We start from the raw sequence: 23240 nt of genomic DNA, 5'->3' as shown, positions 1-23240 counted from the left end.
CGTTCCTCGATTTTAATATCGGGTCGGGTAATGCCCATTCTTTTTGGGTAAACGGGTAATACCCGTTAAAGTCTTAAGGACAAGCTTTTGCGTCACTCGTATTGGAGAGTTGGAAATAATAAACGAGCTTCCATTATCACAACTAAATTCTCGAGTAAATTATGGTTCAATAAATTTATCGAATTAATTTAAAATATATTAAGGTAATGAGAAATCTCGGAATAAATAAAGTAATTATTGAGTTAATCTCGATTAATAAATTATTTTCGAGGAAATATTCCGGGAATTAATTTAATAAATGAATTCTCAAGAACGAGAATTATTTCCAAGAAACCTTCAATATATTTGAATTAATCGAGAACAAATGAGAAATTATCGGTTCGAATCATATAATTATAATCCGTTCGGTTATAGATTTAATTAAATAATTATATGATAAGGACTTAATTGTAATAATTTTTCTGGACCCATTTGAAATAAAAATGGAACTCCGGGACAGTGTACAAGAGGTGATAAGTAGAAGGATTAAGTTAGTAATTATAGAATTGTGGGTTGGTATAAAAACCAAAATCCTTTCTCTCTTCACACGTCTTCTTCCAACATCTTCTTCCAACATCTTCTTCTTTCTTCGCCTTCTTCTTCCGCGCGACGCAGGAACACGAAGAAAAGAAAAGAAACAGCAACACAGCAACAACAACAAGAAAAACCACCACCATCAAATCCTTTTCCGACCTTCATCTTCTTCTTCTCTCCTCGTCTTCTACCTCGCGCGAGCCCCCGCGCGCGCACGGACCGAGAAGAAAAGAGCTGCTGCGAGCACGCCGAGGACACTGGACCGAGAGAAATCGCCGGAATCAGAGGGAAAGAGCACCAATGAGGATATATTAGGTGAGGAAATTCTTTTTCCCCAATTTTATTCTGGATTCTGGGGTTTGAATTTGGATTTTCGGATTTGATGGTTCAAGGGTTTGATTTCGATGATTATATAAATGGTTTCTTGATTTATGTTCGAAAATGAGTATATTCGTTTTGGAATTCTCTCTCGTCTCTTTTGTTTAGGCCGATTTTGTGAATTTGGAAATCTAATCTAAATCTCTGTTATGCTCGAATTGATGATGAGCACCATGTCTGAAAAATCTAATTAGATTTTATTCTCAAACATGGTGTTGGATTCTGAGAAATAGATTTGATTTTTCAGATTTGTTGATATGGTTGATAAGCTTTGTTTCGTGTTGTGTGAGTTATGCGTTTATCGGGGGTTTAGGCTCAGATTAGGTGGGCTACGCAGAGCTGTGGCGGTGGTTCGGGATGGCGAGGACGCTGTCCGAGAAATGGCGGAGCTGCCGCGCGAGCGTCGGTGAGGTGGGGCCGGACCAATCCGAGAGTAGGCCGGGTGGGAAAGGCCTTTCGGCTTTGGCTCGGAGGCTCACAAAGTGTTTGTTTAGTGTTTAACAAGTCGAGGATTTTTCGAGTCTCGACTCGAGCTAGTTACGAACGGTTAATCATTTTTAAGAGTCGATATATATTTTTTGTGGTATTATTATGTTTTTTTTTTATGGATTGTTAAGTATTTTATTTTCCGAGTTAGTTTCGATATAATTTGTTAAAAATTATAGTGCTATTATCGTACTCGTTGGTTATCCAATTAATTATTTAGTATCATTATTTAATTTATGTATTAAAACCGATTTCGACTCCAAGTTCGACTCTTTTGAATCGAAAAAAATATCAACGAAAAATATTTTAATTGGGCAAGAAATGAAAGAAAGATTCGAATACGGACCGAGGGTTCGATTATTTCGTAAATATTTTATTAAATCGAATCCATAATCTATTTACAAAATGATTAGATATTTAAAATAAATGACTTAGTTTATTTTAAATGAAAGGGTTTTACGTTTATTTACATTATCAAATATCTATAACTTGTCAATAAAAAGAGACAAGTCAAAAAAATGTTTTTAAAGCTTATTTAAGAATGAGTTTCGGAAATTTTAAGTCTTTTTCAAAACCCGAAACGAAAGGTCTTGTTTAGTTTATGGGTCGTGTGAAGTTTATGATGTTTTGAAGGTGTTTGCTCGAGTTATTTTCAAATAACTCATGTTAGATAGCAACTACTAGCTAATGTTTCTTTTTTATGTTTTGATTATTTTAGTCTCGACTCCCAGGAATCTATTCTAAGCAATGGGTTTTGCCTAGTCGAAAGAGTAGATGGTCGAATAGTGTGAGACGTTTCTTCGCTTAGATCAGAGAAGCAATGTCAAGGCCTCATTTTAGGCTTCAATTCTTTTGTGTGTCTCTGTTCTGTCTTGTGTGTTCTCTGTTGCTCGTGTTTGAGGCGCTCTGAGTAGCGTGACTAGGAGAACGTTTTGAATACATTCCATATGAGCTTTCTTTTAGTAAACGTGTGTACGTTAGTGTGTCGATGGATGAGGTACTAAACACGCTCGATGTTCGATCTTTCTCTTCCTTAGATAAGTCCAAGAGTAGGATAAGCCAAAAGATAAGTCACTATCAAGAGTAAGGGCTTCAAGCCACTAACGAATAGGGAAACAGAATTAGTCCGGCTAACGAAATTGGCTAGAGGAAACTAGAAACCCGAGCCTTTGTTACGTCTTTAGTTAGCCTCCCCCAAGAGATCCAGTCCTATTGACTGGGTTATGAGAGACTGTGGTTAAGACTCTATTCAAAAGCGAGGATGTTTATGTAAAGATCTCTGTGAATCACATCCCGAGATCTTATAAGTCACGAGTTAATAAGAGAAAAGAATATATGTTAAGATCGGGATTGAACCCGAACTAAGCAGTCTTTCATGTTAAGCTAATTAAAGAGAAAACATGTAATGGTACCGCTTCCGACATATACCCCATGTTAGCAGGTACCTGTTATCCTTCGTGGTGGTACCACATGGGGATTAGGCAGGAGATTGTGCACCCTCCTGTCTGGCGCCAGTAAGACATATGTCGTGCGGATATCATTAAGGGATCTCGAGCATGGCATGTATTGTATGATGGGAATCGCGGGGACCTAAGCTAGCAGAGTCTCAAGTAAGTATGAATTACCGAGACCTAAGCTGATAATTCCATAGATTATGATAGAAATATGTATGCTATGATGTGAATCACCGGGACCTAAGCTGGTGGATTCTTATGAGATGAATCTATCGGGACCTAAGCCAATCGATTTTAAGTAAGATGAATCTATCGGGACCTAAGCCGATTGATTCTTAAGTAAGGTAGATCTATCGGGATCAGAGCCGATACTTCCACAAGTTATGTTAAGATATAAACTATATGTTATATGTTGCTTAGGTGTTATGTGCACGGTGTTGGGATTGATCTAGGGTTAAGAAAATATTTAATGCTTCGAGCAAGCGGCAGAAAATAAAAAAATTTCTTTTAAACAAGTAAAACGATTTTACTAACCTAGACAAAGAGCAAGCACATGTTAATATTAAAACTATCTAAAAGCGATTACACGATTACTAACATTTATGAAGCTTGAATGTTGAGAAGCCTTAGGAAGGTTGAAACGTTCATCTCCCCACGCAGCTCGTCTTTCTTCGTTCTTCGGGAACTCGAGTAACCACGAAAGTTTCTATCACATAAATCACGAAAGTTTCTATCACATAAATCACAACGACTCAAGAACAAGTCTTAGAGTCGAAGAGCTAATATAAACACTAGGTCAAATGTGGACCTAGGTGCCAAAACAAAAATGAAAGAAGCTAGAGAGAGAGAGGGGATGGGCGGCCACAATGTCTAGAGAGAGAAGCTCTCAATTTCTAACTTATGTTGGATGAGAAAACAATGAGAATGAGGCCTCTATTTATAGGAGAGGGGTAACCTTCATAAAGGTAGTTTCCTCTTCTATAGAATATCACATATTCATGAGCAAATATTTGCCTCTCCTTCTCTTAGTTGGACGTCCAAGGCAAGCTTCTAGAAGCCCTTGGATTTGTTTCCACTTTTGCTCTCTCTTGGTTGGCCGCCCATTATAGTTTCCTCTTTTTCTTTTGGCAAGTATCTTCATACATCAATGCACAAAATACACTCTTATTCTCTCTTAGGTTGGACAAAATTTGAGGCTTCTAGAAGGAGCTTCTAGATGTTTCTTCACTTGTTCATGACAACATAAGAAAAGCCCATTAAAAATTTTCAAGTAAAATTCCATGAAATTAAATTAATCCTCAAGGTCCAAAAATCTCATCATGGCCGAGTGCTACATTTCATTTCTCATCATATGACAATGTCAAAAAATTTATTGACATTTATTTCGTCCTATGTCCAAAAAGACAAAAATACCCTTTAGATAATTTTCATAAAACTTGTCTAGTTCTTGTTTTGACTTTGCTTCTAGTTTAACTAATCCTACTCGATATGACTTGTGACAGTGACCTCATGGATCCAAATGAACAAAGCTTGAACTAACATACTTGGACTAAAAAATTCACAAACATTTTCCAAGTTTAGCTTAATGTCAACTGACTCCACTAAAGAGCTGACACTGAGAATCTCTCGGTTCAAATGAATTTATTTTCTACTCAAGAATTCAACTTAATTGTGATGAGTGGATCCAATAAATATTATCTATGTTTACCCTTCATGAATATCATTAGCTAGTCGGGATTTACAAAATTACTATTTTACTCTTCTAGCTGTTATTTCCTCAACTCATTTTTCGCTTGTGAATAAGTTAGAAACAATGTATTGAAGAGGAGCTAACAAGTCACATTGATTCATCCGAAAGAGTCATGACTCAATTTGGACACAGACCAGTTCATTTATTCATATTCCAAGGAATAAAGCATGGGGTGATATACATTGCATTTCAGCAATCTTGTACATGAATTCCATATCTATGAGATCTTCACGAAGTTACTCATGATATCTTCATAACTTAGTACTTCACCAATAGGTCCTGTTCAGAATCACATAGTGAATCCGAACTCTGACTTTCTCAAATGAGAATACGTAAGCTATGAAATGACATGTCTCATTTCAGGATTGAGGTAAGCATGATGCAATTCATATGTAGTGACTTCGAGACATAAGAGGTTAAATGGTTTGTTCTTATTCTGTCTCTAGAAGTGCACTGGTCAATTCAGTAACTTAAGAAGATACCTAGAAGAACTATAGACTCTCCAACTCTCAATGTCATATAACCAGACATCATAGATTCTCCTAACAATCGTACTGAGATCAATAGTCCTTTGATCCTTAGATTGCGAATATATTGTTTTAAGCAAACCATGAAGAGTTTGTTCATGCAAATCTACATTTGTCTCTTCATATGTTGTTAGGTTTGTTTAAGGACTAAAGACTATAGATTATCATAAAGCTTCAAACAGACAAGGAAGAATGAATGAACGTTTCAACTTTTAATAATGATTCAGCAGTTACAAGCAAGAGTCTTCGTGAGACTTAATTACATCAAATGTACATAAGTAAACACTACTATTCTTTTTGTGGGCACCATTGACAATACACGGTGTATTAGATACATAGATTTCCACTTGCTGAGTCTTTCGACTCATAGTTATTATCTTGATATCGTTGATAAAGGCAAGGCTAAGGAGGACTGAGCAGGGCATCAGCAGAACTCGGTAAATAAGTAGATGTGTATGTACGGCTGCTGACCTGTGGCTAAGTCAAGGGGGGAATGGGTCTGTTTTATTTTTGAAAATCGAGTCTTTTGTTTATAAAAGTTTTAAATAGTATGTTGTAAGAAAAACGAAAAATTCGCCCCTATTTTTTAGACGTTTATGTAAATATTTTACAAGTTTTCTAGAAAATGTTTCCCGGAAGCGTTTCCAACACGGTTTTCATGAATTTTATTTTATGTTAATTAAGATACGAAGATCTCTGCCGCAGTTCGTGGACGAGCTAAGGCTCAAGGGTCGTGACATTTTAACGGGTCCGGGTACGGGTAACGGAATAGTCATCCCGTACCCGGTTACCCGGGACCCGACCCGTTAACTTTTAAATATTTAAAAATATAATAAATCAATATATGTTTATCTAATTAGATGATATATTTTAATAAAGTAGTATTAACGATGCCCTAGTTTTTTAGCCGTAATTATTTTTTTCCATTTCAGCCACAGTACAAAGAATCTCTCAGTTGTCACTACCGCGATTGCCCGTTCATTCACCGACGTTGTTTGTCGCCGTTGTTTGATCCGACGTGCTGTTGTTCACCGTCGCCACCAACGTTGTTTGTCACCACTGTTTGATCTGACGCTGCTGCTGTTCACCATCGCAATCGTCTTGAGATTTATTGAATTTATATATATGTGTGCTTTACTAAGTTTTGATAATATATATATATATATATATATAGACACGCCATTTTCATGAGTCTTTTACCGAGTTTTAATAATAATATACACATGTATACACAATAGTCATTGTCGTGAATCTTTTTCTAACTTTTGATAATAATATACACATATATGAGCCATTGTTGTTGTGAGTCTTTTTTACTGAGCTTTGTATGTATGTACATATCTGTATGTATAAAAGTCAGTACTGGTAAAAAAAAACTGTATTGTTTATTTAGGCAATATTGTTTACAATAGAGCTAAAATATTATGCACTGACCAAATACAATATATGTATAGCTTAGATATACATATATTATTCTTTATTAAAAATAGTACACTGATGAATATAGTATTCTTTATTATTGTTTGGTTTTTTCTGTTGTTTTAGTCATGAATGAGGAGATTATTGGAGAAAGAGTTTCATCGAAGCAAGATCAATCACCTCCGGATGACAACCAGTCATCTAATTCAAAAATATGATGGGTAATGTTAGGATATCAGGTCCAAATCCCGTGGAAGTATCGCCCGAGAATAAAGTGGTAGTGGAAACAAAACGATCATTGAAGTCGGTTTTCTGGAAACATTTTGAAAGAACCAAAGAAAATGATGTATCGAAGGCAATGTGCATTTACTGTAAGAAGAAACTGAACGGGGGATCGAAAGAGGGGACATCTCATCTGATGAAGCATTAGCAAAAGTGTCCTCGCCGGACTACTACATCAATATCACAAATGTCATTAAACAAAGTCAAGACAGCTGAGGGAAAATCTGCACTTGGTCTACATGCTTTTGACCCAGAAGTTTCAAGAAGAGATCCCACAACTATGTTCATCACGCACGAGTATCCACTCTCGATTGTTGAGCATGTTGCATTTCGAAAGTTTTGCAGTGGGCTTCAACCGTTGTTTAAGATGGTGTCGAGAAACACGGTAAAAAATGACATTTTGAAGATTTACAAGATTGAGAAGAGCAAAATGATGATTTATTGGAAAAAAAAAGGAAGAATTGCTATAACATTTGATATGTGGAATTCTAACAATCAACACAAGCATTATATGGTTGTCACAACACATTTTATGGACAACGATTGAGTTTTACGAAACTACATATTAAGGTATCAACTTAACTACTCAATATTATTTTAAAATTTCAATATTATTTGTTACTCCTTCTAATGATTTCTTATATGATAATATGGTTCATCTACATGCCAGCTCCGAATACTGTTGAAGTTCTTTGTGATAAAGTTTTGGAGAAACTGATGGATTGGAATATTGATCGCAACTTATCCACGTTCACTCTGGATAATTGTAGCACAAATGACAGTATAATTAGCAAGGTAAAAGCAAGATTTGACAAAAAAAACATTTCTTTTGGGTGGAGAGTTTTTCATATGAGATGTGCAACTCATATTTTGAATCTTATCGTAAGAGATGGACTCGAGAAATTCACCGAGGGAATTCGAAAGGTTCGTGATAGTGTTGTCATTTGGACTTCGTCTCCTAGAAGTTGTGAAAAGTTTGAGGAAACTGCAAATCAATTGAAAGTCACATATACTAAGAGTTTAGTTTTGGAATGAGAAACAAGATGGAACTCTACGTATTTGATGCTTAAAGTTGCTTTGCATTACAAATATGTCTTCTCACGTTTGAAGCAACGGGATCTTCAATATGTTTGTTTGCCTTCAGACTTGGACAGGAAAATTACCTTCTTCATCTTCAAGATGATCCAATTTGCAATGAAGACTTATTTTGTATTTATTTATTATTTATTTTGAATTTTAATGTTCTTTATATTGTAGTAGCACTTTGATATTTTTCACATAAATTTTATTATTTTTTAATTTTATATTGTTGATTGATTTTTATTTTGTAAACGGGTCTACCCGATCCGATACATTTTTTTTATGTCGGGTAAATGGGTAACGGGTCCTATATTTTACCCACTTATTCTACGGGTATCTCCGTTACCCGGTCCGTCTCAAAATCCGGATAAACATGTCTGAGTTAAAAAATTAATGAGTACGAGTAACAGAATAAATTTACCCGGTTTTACCTTTACAAGTTGCCATTCTAGTAAGCCGTGGAAAACACATTTAATAAGTAAGCATTGGAAAAATAGCTATTTAGAGAAATTGTCACGATCACACTGTTTATATCACGAAGCACTTTACTCGATACTTTATTTCCTACAAATATTATCCTATCACGTACATATTTTTTAAATATTATTATTTTTCAGAAGGATCCGCAATAACAGGCTTGTTCAATTTGACCGTTAATGCCCCCATCATGTTTGACTAATATCTATATTTTTTAATTGACAAGCTCTAATTTATTTATCCATTTCTGCATGTTGAGAAGGTATTTAACTGATACATGAGATCCACTTTATTATACGCTGTGTAAATAATGATTAAAAATCACATTGTTGCTCCCATTATGAAGATCACTCGCTCCCACAAACTAATCATGGTGATAAAATTTAATCTAGAAACCAACCAATCACATGGCTATAGTTCCTTGCAACTCAGGCCCACTAAGAGCATCTTTAATGGTAAGCTATGTCAAATTAGCTTACCATGCCACATAAGTCATAGCAAAATACAATTTATTTAAGTTAAATCATCCACAATATAAGCTAATTTATCATCTTGCTTAAGTTTATCCCACTTGTCATTTTCTATTTTTGTTTATTTTTTTTATTCAATTTCCACTTGTAAAAACTATAATTTTTTTTTATTTATTAAAAGTTGTATAATTCAATTTATTAGGCCAAATGAAGAACATGTAATTTTTTTAAGAAAACAATCTGACTATATTATAGTAACAATATATTAAGAAAAGAATAAAATTAAGAAATATACACAGTTTAAGAAAACTTGATGCACAATGTCATAAAACTACCCAAAACACACTGTCAAAGAAAAAAAACTAATGAGTACATAATGTAAAAAAAAAAAAACTAATACACAGAGTTGTAGATTAATTAATTATGTCATTACTCCTTCAAAAACACAAATCATGACATTGCATAAACAAAGTTTGACATTACATAATAAATCCCTACATATAAAATAACTTTTACTTTAGACTACTCAATTCCGTACTTAGCCTTGATGATATTGCAAACTTGTTTGAACTCTTCCGGAGAAATATAGTGTTAAAAAAAAAAAATCTTCTCATATTCAAAACAATAAAATAATTGTTAAAATAGTGTATTGGATCCCATGTAGTTTGCTTAAGCAAATAGTTCTATAGAGCTAATTTCTCTAGCCAATCACATAGTTAAAATGCCAAATAATGGTTAAGCAAATAGCTTAACACTTTTCCTAATTGCAAGCAAGTCCTTAAATTGTTAAGCTAGGAACCATTAATGATGCTCTAATATCGTATTCATATATTAAAAAAACAACACATTTATAAAATGTCCAAAATATCCATACTAAAAAATATAAATAGATTATGATTTCGTAACATTTTAGAAAAAACTTTGATATACTTGCAATTTCAAATAAGGTCATACGCATCTCGATTTCATTGGAGTATTAAATATATTAGATGATTATATATTGTTATAAGGTGGAAATATCACCGACCTAATACACCAAATTGCCAGAAAATATGTACCAATGCTCATTTAACATCATCGAGAATATAATAGAAATTAGCTGTTATAAAAAAAAGACTAATCAAAATCGAATGTTTATAATAGCCACGTAAACTTTAGATAATCGTCAATTGATCACACGGGCCATAAAATTATCAAAATAACTCCTACACACATGAAATGAACGGTTAGCAGTATAATCGTCAAAACGTGGGTCTGATCAATCCAGATTCCAGATGATCCAAGCATTATAAAATGATGGCAATAATGTGAAAAAGAAAGAGGTTCTCATTCTTACACTAGCTATGCTTCTCATCTATCATAAGCACACGCTCAAAATTTATTTGTTATTTTCTATGTAATTAGATTTGTTTGTCATATAGAAAATATATCATAAATCTTCATGTCGTAGGCATATTCTAATCGGTATGTTCTAGTTGGCATATCATGTTTGCTATACACGAGTTTTCGCTGAGGCAAATATTGTAGCAATTTTTTATCATCAATATATATATATATATATATAATATATATATATATATATATATATATATATATTAGTAAGGTAAGAGTATAATTATGAAAAAATTACACAAATAAAAAAAATTGTTCACCGTATTAATTGTTTACATGATAAAATTAGTATAAATGGTAAAAATCGGTCCTTATCAAATCAGCAGTTGGTAACTATTTCTGATTTCAGGCTTTTGGTTTATTCAGAAAAAAAAAAAAAAAAAAAATTGAAGGAATATTAACGACCAAGTTTTTTGTTAACATGTCATTTAAATCGAGAGAAAAATCAAGCAAAAAAATTATATATAAATAATGGAAACATAATAAGTTAATATTTTACATTTCATTTGCTAAAACTAATAATAATAATAATAATAATAATAATAATAAAGTAACGGACATTTGTGTCAAAGAGAATCCCAGATCGGAAAGAGTCGACGAAACAGCTTAGCCACAGTACTTATTTGTCTCCATTCCATTCCTTCACAGAAACAGAAACCACTCCCCATTATCCAAATACAAACCAACCAACAAAAAAAAACTGTTCATCGAATTCGAATCACTGCTCAGCGATGAAGAACCAACAGTGTTTCTCAACCAGCGAAGAAGACGAGAACGACGAAGAGTGTTCCGGGTCGTCCCGATGGTGGAGATCCGACCCGAATTCACCATCCTCCGCCGGACCATCGCCGAGGGAGAGAGTCCTGAGAGAGCTCGAGAGGCTTTCCGCGGCGGGTGGGGACCACAACGGTCTGAGCGAGCTCCGTCACAAGCTCTTCACGTACCGGTGCGGCGATTTCTGGGTCCCCACCGGAGGAATCCCCAAGGAGAGAACCGAAATCCCTCCGATCACCACCATCCTCTTGCTCGGCTTCTCCGGCGCCGGAAAAAGCTCGCTCGTCAACCTTATGTACTCCGTCCTCGGCCGATCTTGCCTCATCCCTTTCGCTCAAACCTCCAATTCAGCAGGTATATCATATATTATACATTCTAACAAATTTCTTTAAGATTAATTTGACTATTTGTTTTCATTTTGTTTAGGAGGGAAGCATGGTAATAATACGAGCATGTTTTTGGAGGAGCACAACGTGATAAGGTCGCTTCGGAGCGGGTTCTGCGTGTACGACTCTCGGGGGTTCGACTACGACCAGGCCAGCGAGGTTGTCGACGTGGAGCTCTCGGATTGGATCAACGACGGGGTGCACCACAACCAGCTGTGCATGAGGGCAGGGGATCAGTACTCGCTGCCAAGGGACGAGCTCGAAGCGCTGTCGGCCAGATCGTCCTCGTCGTCAAAGTTCGCGCGGCGGAGGGTCAACTGCGCTATGGTGGTGGTCAACGCCGCGGAGGTTTACGTCGCTCTCAAGGCGGCGAATCACAAGCCGTTGGACGCCGTCAAAGAACTCTATCGATCTCCTGTTTTTAAAAAATGGGGTGAGTTTTTTTCTTTTTGTCCTTATAAATATATATATAAAAGTAAGGGATCTTTGTCGTTATAAAACTTCAGTTTATAGATCAAGGGTGGTATTTGATTTTGATTATGTAGGTGAGAAGCCGATGTTGATATTGACACACGGAGACGAGTTGTCGGCGGATGAGAGGATGGAGGCGCGAATAAAGATCTGCGAAGGGGTGGGAGTGTCAGAGACGAGTGGGGTATATGACGTGGTGTGCAAGACAGAGCACGGGTTCGCACCCGAGGACGCTGACCCAGTCTCTTCCTACTCTGTGGCTGAGGCACTTTATCGGGCTTTGGTGGTGTCGGATCGGACCCACCCGCCCAAGAGGAACTACCTTGATTGGGTCCTCCTTCTGCTCTCCTGGATCATGTGCTTCTTCGCTGCCCTCTTCGCTTTCTTAGCCAACATCTTTGCCAAGCTCGGCCATAGAGACGGAAGCTTCAGGCTTTGACCAACCACACCCTGGGATTCACTCTAACTCTAACGCTGCGTCTTATTCATCGATTACGCGATCAATAATCACAAGGCTTTAACTCCATATATCACTAATTCCAGGGATTTTTATTGTTTTGTTTGTGCATTTTTATCCGTAATTAGTTCATGCTCTTCTTGAGCAATTACTGCCGTTTTTCGACTAGTGTACGTGTATGTTTCTTTTGTCTATCTTGGGTTATATATGTCATTTATTGACTAAACGGACTTGTATTGTGAATGAAAATGAACGTCGAAAGGAAATCCAATGTTGTCGTTTATAAAACGAGACTGGATAAGAAATCAGTTCCTAACAATTACCGTATATAATCCTTTCTATCTGATAATTACATTGATAAATAATAAGATAAATCCAAAAAGAGGTGAAATTAAACCAGGATTGGGTGAATCGTTAATCAACATTAGAAAGCCCAAGAAAGACTTTGAATAGACTAGAACATGACACGTAAGCAACGTACACTGAATCGTTACCACGTCACAGCACAAATACACACCTGTCAGTCCAGAAGCAGCCTCTGGAAACTTCGTTCGAACCTATTTTTAGTTCATCTCTTCGGCAACTACACTACATTCATCGATCTAAAAAGAAACAAATTTACTTCCTTGATTAAAAAAACAATGGTGTCAAAGATAGCATCTATAGTAGTAAGACAGTCAACCCGGTTGTTCTCATCGACTAGACTTCTCCGCCGTGGAATCTCATCGACGCCGTACCGGACCGCACAAGAAGACGAATCTCAACAACCAGTCCTTCCTAACGTAAACCCTAATCATTACAATAAAAATATAAGTATATCACAGTATTTATATTTCTAACTTGTTCTTGATCAGGAAATGAAGGAGAAATATGAACCTGAAACAGGGGAGGCAGGGTACGAAAGAAGTGATAAAGATGAGAAACCAGCAAAAGGAAAAACAGTACCTGTGAAACGACCAAATAATAAAGCAGCAGTACACCATAGCTCCTCTACGCTCGAGTCCAGCGGAGTCCACAACCCGTCCGACCCCACCTTCCTCCAGCATCGGAAGAATCATCAACTCCACAAAGAATCTCCGGTGAAAGTGGAAAATCTCGGCTGCTCCGCCGGGGTGGAACCGCCGCCGTGCCGGGATGACGATGACGACGACGACAGAGAGTACTACTTGCGGCACAAGGCGTCTCCGCTGGCGGAGATCGAGATGGCAGACACGAGGAAGCCGATAACGCGGGCCACGGACGGGTCTTCCGATCAGAAGAGGAACGTTTCGGGGTGGTTGCCGGAGCAGGTTTTGACGGCGGAGGAGACGATGATGAGGACGGCCGAGATGTGGCGGCGAAACGCCATGCGCGGGGACCCTGATTCTCCACACGGAAGGGTTCTCAGGGCTATGCGCCGGGAATGGTTTTGACTATTTCGAGATCGTTGTGTATATGAATCATGATCGTTTTTGTGTGTATGTGTGTGTGTGTGTTGGAATGAATGAGTAATGGTAAAGTAACACTTATTAGCATAGTATATTTCTATTACCCTATTTATGTAGGGTTATTTTAGTTTCTTTATGGTTGTATTAAGATGTGGTATATTTTGCTCATTTTAAGTGGTGTGACATGTCGCACCTAAAAGTTTTAAAATTTTTAAGCGGATTTAAAATCCCTCATCTTATTTTCAGTGTCATGAATTAAAAAAAATAGTATCTGGTTCGATATGTCGCATCTAATGCTCATTTAGGTGCGACATGTCACACCAGATACTAATTCAGAAAACCAAAAAATTTGATCATTTTAAGTGGTATCGGGTGCGATATGTCGCACCTAATACGTGCAACAAGTGTGACATGTTGCACCCAATACATGCAACAGGTGCGACATGTCGCACCGGATAATATTAGGTTAAGGTTATAAAGACCCTCCTCCTTCTTTTTCTTCTTCTTCACGCTCGTCCCTCTGCTCACTGCCCCTCCTCCACGCCGGAGCTCGCGCAGACGCCATCCTCCCCACTCTTCGCTCTCTGTCCTCCGCCATTCCCATCTGTCGACCTCCGTGCCCTCCGTCAGCGCCTCGCCGTCATCTGCCGACCTCCGCCAGCACCGACTCCGTTGGAAGATCGACAACTCCGACCTCCGTCAGCGCCTCGTCGTCAATCTCATCGGCGCCTCCGTCTCCGAAAACCACATCTACCTCGTCTACGACTTCCTCGCCGGAGCTCGCCCTTACAGGAGCTCGGCCTCGCCGGCCTTGCCCTCTCATTACCCCGACGAGCTCCTCGTTCGACGTATTCCCGTCCTTCGAAGTCTGGCAGAGCACCTGCGATGCTATCCTTGAGAGAATCTCCGAAGCTTGCCCTCGCCGGTCTCAACCATCGCCCCTTCGCAGCCGGAGCCCCTCTTGGTGATTAATGCACCTTAAATAACCAATTTAATGCGGAAAAGAATAATTGCGCTAAGAAGAGCTAATTATTAACATGGTTATTAAACAAGATCTAGATTACTTAATTAATTAATCATAAGAAACTTCATCAAGCAATCATATCAGATAAAAGACGAGTTTAAGGAAACTTACAGTTTTGGCTCACGAACCGAAAGTTTTCACAATCCGTCTTCGTCTTGAACGTACAAGCCTCCACACGATCAGATCTGGAACTCCTCCTTCAAGGACTCGATGTGATGACATCAGAGTCTTCAGAAACGTAATCTTCGAGGAAGATAAGACAAAAGAGTGGGCTTCGTTATATCTCATTAGATCTGAAAATGGGGTGTTTCCGATCTTTCTCTCTTATTTCTAATAATGGAATTGAAGCAATTCCGAGGGGAGGAAGATGAGAAAAAGTCGGCCAACTCAAGGAGAGAGAGAGGCCACGAAATTCCTTGGCTATTTCTGTTAAATTTTGCTTCACATCAGCCATCTATTTATAGCAGTTTAAAAGGTATCTTTATAAAATATTCCAGAATATTCTAAAAGATATTATTTCATTTTATTGTGTTCACACTAGTGGATTAAATCTCAACCATTGGATCTCAACAAGTGAATCCTATTTTTTCTCTCATCCGTCAGATCCGTATCTAAGATTTTATTTTATACAACAGTATAAAATATTTTGCTGTTGAGGAAATCTAGGAAAATATATTCTCCTAGATTTTCTCCTAAATATCCTCCTAATATTTAGCCTAAATATTACGAGGGAATATAGGAAAATATATCTCCTATTTATTCTCCTATATTTTAGGAACAAAAAAACAGAAAAAATACTGATTACCACACCAGTGCAAAAAACGTCCAACACCGTAGGGGGTAGGCGATTTTTGCTTTTTTAAGGCCCAATAGATTTAAGCCCATTAAACACTTATTTACTTGTCCAACAATAAATAATAAGTTTATTTACTTGATCTAGCAACAAATAAACAGCATTGCCATAAATATTAATTTAATTCCAAAAATACCCTTTTTGGAATTAATGCTGTCAATCACTATTACAGCAATTGAGATTATAATAATAATACATACTATTATATTAACGTCCTTATCCGCCTTTATCGAAGCCGAATCGGGGGCGATGGACCTAGTAGTTGAAGTTTAACAAATCCGATAAAAAAGACGAAATAGTCATTTCTCTTTTTCGATCGATTTGTCTAATCTTAGTAAATACTCCACCGTGTAAGCTAAGACTGCACTCTCCTTAATACTTAGAATTATATTTACTCATCGTGACGAGTGTCCACTGATATAGTCAGTACGTGATCATGACCCGTATCGAGATAGGTCAATTTGTTTCGTTATACTTTTCTCGTTACATATAAGCGCTAAGCATCGTTGCTTCCCCAGCGAAAGATTCAACCGAACGTAAGCCAACTTCGGAAGTGTGCACAATCAATCGGTTATGGAATCAACCCTTAGGTGAGAGAACATTAACCTTCTTTCAGGAAGGCTGGATTCCGTATCTGTAAAACACTTCCCTTCTACAATCATGTCCCGAGTTCCCAAAAACATCCATTTATTCAACCTTCATTGGCCTTTAACGTGATGAATCAAAGAACCCGGTAACACGACCTAGAAGTCCATGATCACTTCAGGATTAAGATCAAGCGTCACTGTGACCATCATTTGTGACCATGGCTAGTGTGTCGTAACGGTCCTTAAACGACACATCTACATGCAAGGTCTGTCCGGGTCGTACATTTACCACAGGTACAGAATGCTCCTACTAAGTGATCAACCTTCACTTGTGTTCCACATATATGACTTTAGATAAGGCTTTCCAGGCACATATCAATCATCGACCAAGTTTTAGTTCACCGCCCGATCTCGGATGCCCAGCATGCGATTCAGGTTGATACGGAGACTATGTATGACAATTATAATTGATTCTGAATGTTATCAGACCTCAACCCACTAATCATATGATGCTTATAAAGTAACTTCTTATCTTATTTAGTAATCATCATCTTCTAGTGGGCAATATTCCTAACAGCCCCGTCCCTCACGGTAGGCTTTCTCTCTCTCTCTCTCTCTCTCTCTCTCTCTCTCTCTCTCTCTCTATTTCACTATCTTTCTCTCTCTGACTCTCTCTATCTCCTGCTATGTCTCCGCCCGAGCCCGACGCCTGAGCCCAAGCCTGACGCTCACTCTCGCTGCCCTCTCAGCCGAGCCGACGAGCCTCGATGACCGCTAAAAAACACTGCCTCTCTCGCTCACTCTCGCTGTCCTCTCAGCCTAGCCGCCGAGCCGAGCCGAGCACCGGCGTGAGGACATTCTCAGTTTCTCTCTCGCTCTCTCTCAACAAGTACATCTACTTGGTAACAATGTCTTTACATTCAAATGTGTAATTTCTATTTAAAAGTAAACCGGTTACTTTTGGTTAACTTTATTTTTTCGGGTTTAAATTAAAGAAATCCTCAACAAGGAATCAACTATAGCTTCATTAAACCTCAATAAGTTAGTAATAAGTAATTTTGTGACAAGTTAAAATTATTAATTTTGTGACAAGTTTAAACTAGTATATTGTAATTACTAAAAATGAAATTATAATTGAAATTTAAAAATGAATTTGCAATGTTAAGTTCAAATGTTATTGCCTTAGAGTTTAGTTTATTAATATGATAGTTATGGATGGTCTGTATATCTTTTTAAACGTGTTTGCAGGTTTTTGGTTTGTCAGTATTATAGGGGAAACTCTGCCGAAATTTCAGTAGAGTTTCGAATTAATTAGTTTCATAATCTCTCTATCATTCTACTAAAGTTGTTCTCCGTCTCTTAACAATAATTGTCTTTGACCTTCTCGTTCAGCGGAATGTCAAATCCAAGTAGAGATTGGATTACCGAGAACAATTTCTTGAGCTTGCAGTATAAAACAGGGGTGCGACTTTGGGTACAACATATCTCACCGAAAAGTGTCGCGTCTAATATGTGACACTATTAGGTGCGACATGTCACATACGAAGCTTTAGCGACGGACTTTTGGGTACAACATTTTGGCATTAAGTGCGACATTTTGTTGCACCTGATGCCTATATATGTAGTAGTGGTAATTTAGTTGTAAATTGCTTCGATTTGGAGTGTATATTGGGGTAATTGGATTTCGAGTTTGGTTGTTTGATTTCATCTTTGGAGTTTTGTTAGGGTGAGGCACAATGACGAGTGTGCATACTGCAAGAAAAATGGTCATTGGAAGGTTGAGTGTCCCGTATTGTTGAGCAGAGGCCAAACGCAACCGCAACACCAACAACCACCACAGTCTCATCAGCGGTCGTTGGCCCCATTTGTAGATCCGTACATGTTTGAATAGTTCCACCAGCTCCTTGCCTCGTAGCCTCATGCCATTTTCCACTGTTCCTCAAAAGGTTTGTCCTTGTAGTCAGCCCCACGTATACTATCCTCATTGTGGGTCCTTGATTCAGGTGTCTCCAATCAAATGCCCCCTCACTTTCTATTCTTAATGTTTACTATATCCCTAGTCTTGCTATAAGTTTTGTGTCTGGTAGTCAATTGATCGAATATGTTTTCTTAGTCACTTTTTCTTTGTCCACTTGTTGTGTTCAGATCCACGATTTCAGACGATGATTGGCCGTAAGTAAGAGGGACTCTATGTCTTAGATGAACTCAAAGTATCGGGTGTAACTGCCTCCGGTGTGGATTTATTTTCTTTTTATTTGCGTCATTTATCGTCTAACTTTTATTTGTGGCATTCTCGTTTGGTCATGTTTCAGCGTCTTGTTTGCATTTTTTGGTTTCTACGTGAGCTCTATGACATTTGAACTCCCATGTTATTTCGGATTGTAGTGGTTGTAAACTTGCGAAATTTTTTAGCTTTACCTTTTCAAAACAGTGTTTCGTTATCTCTTGCCTCCTTTGATATTGTGCATTCTGATGTGTAGGGGACATGCTCCTGTGTCTACTAAGGGTGGTCTAGATATTACGTCTATTTTATTGATGATTTCACCCGTTACACTTGGGTTTATCTTATGGAGTGTATATCTGATTTTTTAGGCATTTATCGTGATTTTAGAGCCCTCGTTAAAACACAACACTATGCTGTCATTAAATGTTTTCGTTGTGATTAGGAAGTGAATATACTTCTAACGATTTTGCCAGTTACTTGCTTCTATGGGACCATTCGTTAAACCTCATGCACCGACCTACCTCAACAAAACGATGTTGCCGAAAGGAAATACTCTCATCTTGTTAGAGACCCCGCTCAGTCCGCCGAGGTTCCCAATATTTTTTGGGGGGTGGCTATCCATACCGTTGCCTATGTCATAAACAAAATCTCTACCTCTCAAAATAGAATCCCTGCCTATCTTTTATAAACATCCGTTTTCATCATTTTATTTTGTTTTTATACATTTATTTTTTTTATACGTAGTAATATAATTAAATACATTATTTAAAATGACATTAATTGAAAAGATATTTATTTTTATTAGTAAAAATTTATTTGTTACATTTATATATGAATTTTTATCTTATATATAGTATTTGTCTAAAATCATATAACAAATATAATATAGTATCAAAAAGTAAACAATATAATTACAAAATTGCTACTTGGTTAAACTTGGTAATGGTTTTGGAGATTTGTTTTGGGTGACTTGGGATCTATTCCTAGCTAGCTCCATTAAATTTCCTTTAACTTTCGTAAAAAAAAAATGACAGACAACAAACGAAAATCGGTGAAAACGAAAAAAAAACGAAAATCGATGACAAAAAAAAATACGCTTTTCGCCGACCGTTTTTACTCCAACGACGGTATCATCACCGATTTCCGGCAAATTTTTCCGGCATTTAAAACATTGCATAAGACACATATCCACGGAAGAGGTGAGTTTTATAGGGGGCATGAATGTTTTCTTCTTCTTCTTCTTCTTCTTCTTCTTATTAAGGGGCTATATTGCTTTTTATTTATTGCGTAACAATAGAAGAGCCATTGAGCCGGACATATAGTAACATACTCCAGTGGCGTACGTATAGTATTAGTATCAATATAGCCATTTTCTGTTAAATGTATATTTGACGTTTTGATTTTTCTTCTTGTCGTCAATATCTCTATTTCATATAATATATCCTAGCGAAAAGAGATATATCACCGACAAGATGGTGCGGTCAGCAATACACAATGCGCTCACAAACACAACACCAAAAAAAATATTCCGTCGTTTTATAGATTTATTATCTCTTTCTCTACCTCACACTTCTCCCAAATATTCACTCTTTTAGATCAGTATATACATATATCAACTTCAACCTCGTCTAAAAAACATTCATAAAAGAAATGGCGATTCCACTATCTCCCATCATTACCATCACTATTCTTCTAATGATATCAACCCCAACAACTCACTCAATTAAGAGGACTATTGATAGTAATAATAATATAAACCCTAATGTGGAGTCCAAAGAAGTGATACAATGCACTATGTGCGAGGATTGTGAGGACCCATGCAAACCCTCACCCTCTCCTCCTCCTCCGCCGCCGCCCTCTCCACCGCCGCCGGAGATCCCAATCTGCGCTCCGCCGCCACCGCCGGAGATCCCAATCTGCGCTCCGCCGCCACCGCCGGAGATCCCAATCTGCGCTCCGCCGCCACCGCCGGAGATCCCAAACTGCGCTCCTCCACCGCCATCCGGCGGAGGATACGTCCCTTCGCCGCCGTTGATATATCCGCCGGCGCCGCCAAATGGGAAGCCGGTTTATCCCGGAACGCCGCATCCGTACGACTCTCCTCCGGTGTCTTACTATCCCAACTATTACACGCCACCGCCCTCCAGTTCTCTTCCCTCCAGGGTTAATTTCGTCATTTCCTTCACTTTTCTCTTCGTGAATGCGTTTGTTCTTATCCCCCGTGATAATTAATTTGGATTTTCTTGCTGTTTATTATTGTTCGTTGACAATCTCTTGTGAATTATATATGCATGTCATAAAGTAATAAGATATGCAAGAATAACGTTTTTCTGTTCTTGAAGATTATCTGTAGTATGTACCATTTCTTTAAAATTTCATTGTTTTTCTCTATTTCGAATAATGATATAATCTTATTATTATTCCTTCTAATCTTGCTTGTGTTGAGTTTATCATACAAGATTAGCTACTTTTGTATAAACTGAGATGACTGTTGAATTCTTTTGTATTATATTCTTAAGTTTCTGATGGTTGTATGAAAATAATGGGAAAAGAAATGGATTTCCTTTGTCTTTGCTTTATTGCGTAGGAATGATGTAATGTCAGTCGTATCAAATAAACTTTTGATTATGATAACATATCCATGTAATTAACAACTTACGTAAATATAATTTCTCACTTTTAGAGCCTATATAATTTCATGTTGATTGCCAGTTGGAATATACGACGACGTGTTGCAACTTGAGACATTATGGCGATGATAATAAGTCAATAATATCCATGAGCATACATTGACAACACGTGGATAGTTCTACGACAAAAAAAAAAAAAAATGCAGAAGAACACTTTGTTAAAAATAAATAATATATATCTTGTTTCAGAAAAAAAAACTAAAATAACGCGGAAGAGAAATCAAGAATGGAGAAGAGAGAAACTCAGATGGAAAGAAACGAAAGAAAATGTTTCATTATTGATTGTTTAGTTCGAAATAGACTAAACTAATGATATTTATATAACTGTAAATTGTGCACAGCTGAAGCAACAAATGAAATAAAATAGCCACGCCAGCATATGCGACAAAAAGAAAAAAGAAAGAATGTTTGACTCGATCGACCCAGGGCCGGCCCGAACTCATGACCGGGGCCTATGTGAATAAACATTTTGGGGCCTTTTGATAACAATAAAAAATAAGTTAATAAATATATAAGATGCAAAAAAAGCATAATGAAATAAAAATTCTAATTGCTGTATACTCACTTGACAAAGAGATTAAAACAAATTCTAATTGTTTGATATGTACAACTCAAATCCAAGCACCTAGGTCAAGCTCATATCCATTCAAATTCCTCATTTTCACATAAATCAAAAACAGAGAGAATGATCAGCCAGGGCTACAACTACATTCATTAATACCATTGCAACAATCCTATCTACAAGAAAAGGATATCATATACTCAGGTATATTCTCGCAGTTAATACCAGCACTAGGGCTACAACAATTCTCTCTCTCTCTAATAGCGCCCCATTGGAGGGTACTCAAATTTGGGGAAAATTTACATAACTTTCAGATCTTTTTTCTTTTCTCTCTCTCTCTCTCTCTCTCTCTCTCACATACCGGAGATGGCTTACATTCACAAAACCGAAGATTACGAACCCTGACGCCACCGTATGTGTTTCCCTAATTCTTTCATGATCCATATATTGGCTAATTAACACAGCCTAATCTAATCCTTGGCTTAAATCAATTATCTGTATGAAAATTTGGGAAGAATTTTCTAATTCCTCACCTTGATTTAGCAGGGCTCGGTCGGACTTGACGCGCGCGCGGAGGAGATGGGCCAGATGGCGTGGAGGAGAGGCTCTCGTTTGGGTCGCGCGGAGGCGGAGGAGATGGCGCCTTCGTTTGGGTCGCGCAGAGGCGGAGATGCTCGTTCGTTTGGGTCGCGCGAAGATGGTGCGTTCGGCGTTCGTCTGGGTCGCGCGGAGGCGGAGGAGAGGGTCGTCTTGGGTCGCGCGGAGTGAGACTCGTTCCGTCGTTCGTCTTCTCTTTTTATGCTCCTCTGCTGCAATCGTATCTTTTTTCAAACTTTTTTTTCTTTTTTGTTTCAGGATTCTGCGGAGAAGTGCGATCGGCTTAGAAGCTTTGAGGTCGCGCGGAGGCAGAGAGAAATTAAATACATAATTTTTTTTTTGGGGGGCCCATCCCATATTGGGGCCCTAGGCATGGGCCTAGCTCGCCTTAGCCCAATGCCGGCACTGGATCGACCAACACAATAACAACCGAAAACTTAATACACAAGCTAACTAAAACAAAGACTAAACTAAGCATCCTCAATACTCCCGCTCAAAATGGATCGTACAATCTTTGACACTACTATAAATATTAGACTCTACAACTTATTTTTTACAATACATACGGTTAAGTGTTGTAGAAATTGGGGATTCTGCAACACTTAAAATAAGTGTTGTAGAAACTGAGTGTTTCTACAACGTTTATGGCTAAGCATTGTAAAAACTGAGTGTTTTTACAATGCTTATGGCTAAGCGTTGTAGAAGCAAGGTGTTTCTACAACGCTTACTACAGTGTTGTAAAATTCATATATTTCAGATTTCTCATAACGATTAGACTATCCGTTGTAGAATCTTCTACAACGAATAGTCCAAGCCTTTAACGAGGTTCAACCCAAGACCTCGCCGCGGCGATGCATAATTTTCGCCGGGGCGAGAAACTTCTACAACGGTTAAAATATC

At 37.7% G+C, this 23240-nt stretch overlaps 3 protein-coding genes and 1 long non-coding RNA gene across 6 annotated transcripts; all 4 read left to right on the top strand.

Annotated features, from left to right (window-relative positions):
• Positions 1-608: 608 nt before the first annotated feature.
• Positions 609-1684, top strand: LOC149389847 (uncharacterized). Of its 2 annotated transcripts, none has more exons than XR_016300770.1 (2): positions 609-888; positions 1242-1684. It is a non-coding gene; the product is annotated as an uncharacterized LOC149389847 (long non-coding RNA). The 2 variants fall into 2 exon arrangements; XR_016300771.1 differs by having other exon boundaries at positions 1199-1684.
• A 9149-nt stretch (positions 1685-10833) lies between these two features.
• On the top strand, positions 10834-12606 carry LOC149389846 (uncharacterized). The gene is made up of 3 exons (XM_089623943.1): positions 10834-11416; positions 11489-11881; positions 11994-12606. Exons 1-3 carry the CDS (start codon positions 11020-11022, stop codon positions 12356-12358), a joined length of 1155 nt encoding a protein of 384 aa, XP_089480069.1. The 5' UTR covers positions 10834-11019; the 3' UTR covers positions 12359-12606.
• Positions 12607-12884: 278 nt separating this feature from the next.
• On the top strand, positions 12885-13975 carry LOC149389845 (GATA transcription factor-like protein). Of its 2 annotated transcripts, none has more exons than XM_089623945.1 (2): positions 12885-13146; positions 13231-13975. In XM_089623945.1, the coding sequence occupies exons 1-2, from the start codon at positions 13018-13020 to the stop codon at positions 13786-13788; spliced, it is 687 nt and encodes a 228-aa protein (XP_089480071.1). In that variant the 5' UTR covers positions 12885-13017; the 3' UTR covers positions 13789-13975. The 2 variants fall into 2 exon arrangements, with proteins under 2 accessions (XP_089480071.1, XP_089480070.1); XM_089623944.1 differs by having other exon boundaries at positions 12900-13158.
• Positions 13976-20002: 6027 nt separating this feature from the next.
• LOC149389844 (uncharacterized) lies at positions 20003-21175 on the top strand. Its single transcript, XM_089624048.1, has one exon. The coding sequence runs from the start codon at positions 20142-20144 to the stop codon at positions 20721-20723; it is 582 nt and encodes a 193-aa protein (XP_089480174.1). The 5' UTR covers positions 20003-20141; the 3' UTR covers positions 20724-21175.
• The last annotated feature ends 2065 nt before the right edge of the window (positions 21176-23240 follow it).

The sequence above is a fragment of the Urtica dioica genome, chromosome 8 (assembly GCF_054948205.1).
Source record: "Urtica dioica subsp. dioica isolate 48M chromosome 8, U.dioica_male_clone48M_v1_H2, whole genome shotgun sequence".
NCBI classification, from domain to species: Eukaryota; Viridiplantae; Streptophyta; class Magnoliopsida; order Rosales; family Urticaceae; genus Urtica; species Urtica dioica.
This window is presented reverse-complemented; position numbering and strand designations above follow the sequence as displayed.

What these genes read in the sequence shown, in the direction of transcription:
- LOC149389846 (XM_089623943.1), top strand. Translation starts at nt 11,020, where the DNA reads ATGAAGAACCAACAGTGTTTCTCAACCAGCGAAGAAGACGAGAACGAC. An exon ending in TCAAACCTCCAATTCAGCAG is followed by an intron (nt 11,417 to 11,488) that starts GTATATCATATA and finishes CATTTTGTTTAG; the next exon opens with GAGGGAAGCATGGTAATAAT. An exon ending in TCCTGTTTTTAAAAAATGGG is followed by an intron (nt 11,882 to 11,993) that starts GTGAGTTTTTTT and finishes TTGATTATGTAG; the next exon opens with GTGAGAAGCCGATGTTGATA.
- LOC149389845 (XM_089623944.1), top strand. Translation starts at nt 13,018, where the DNA reads ATGGTGTCAAAGATAGCATCTATAGTAGTAAGACAGTCAACCCGGTTG. An exon ending in AACAACCAGTCCTTCCTAAC is followed by an intron (nt 13,159 to 13,230) that starts GTAAACCCTAAT and finishes GTTCTTGATCAG; the next exon opens with GAAATGAAGGAGAAATATGA.
- LOC149389844 (XM_089624048.1), top strand. Translation starts at nt 20,142, where the DNA reads ATGGCGATTCCACTATCTCCCATCATTACCATCACTATTCTTCTAATG.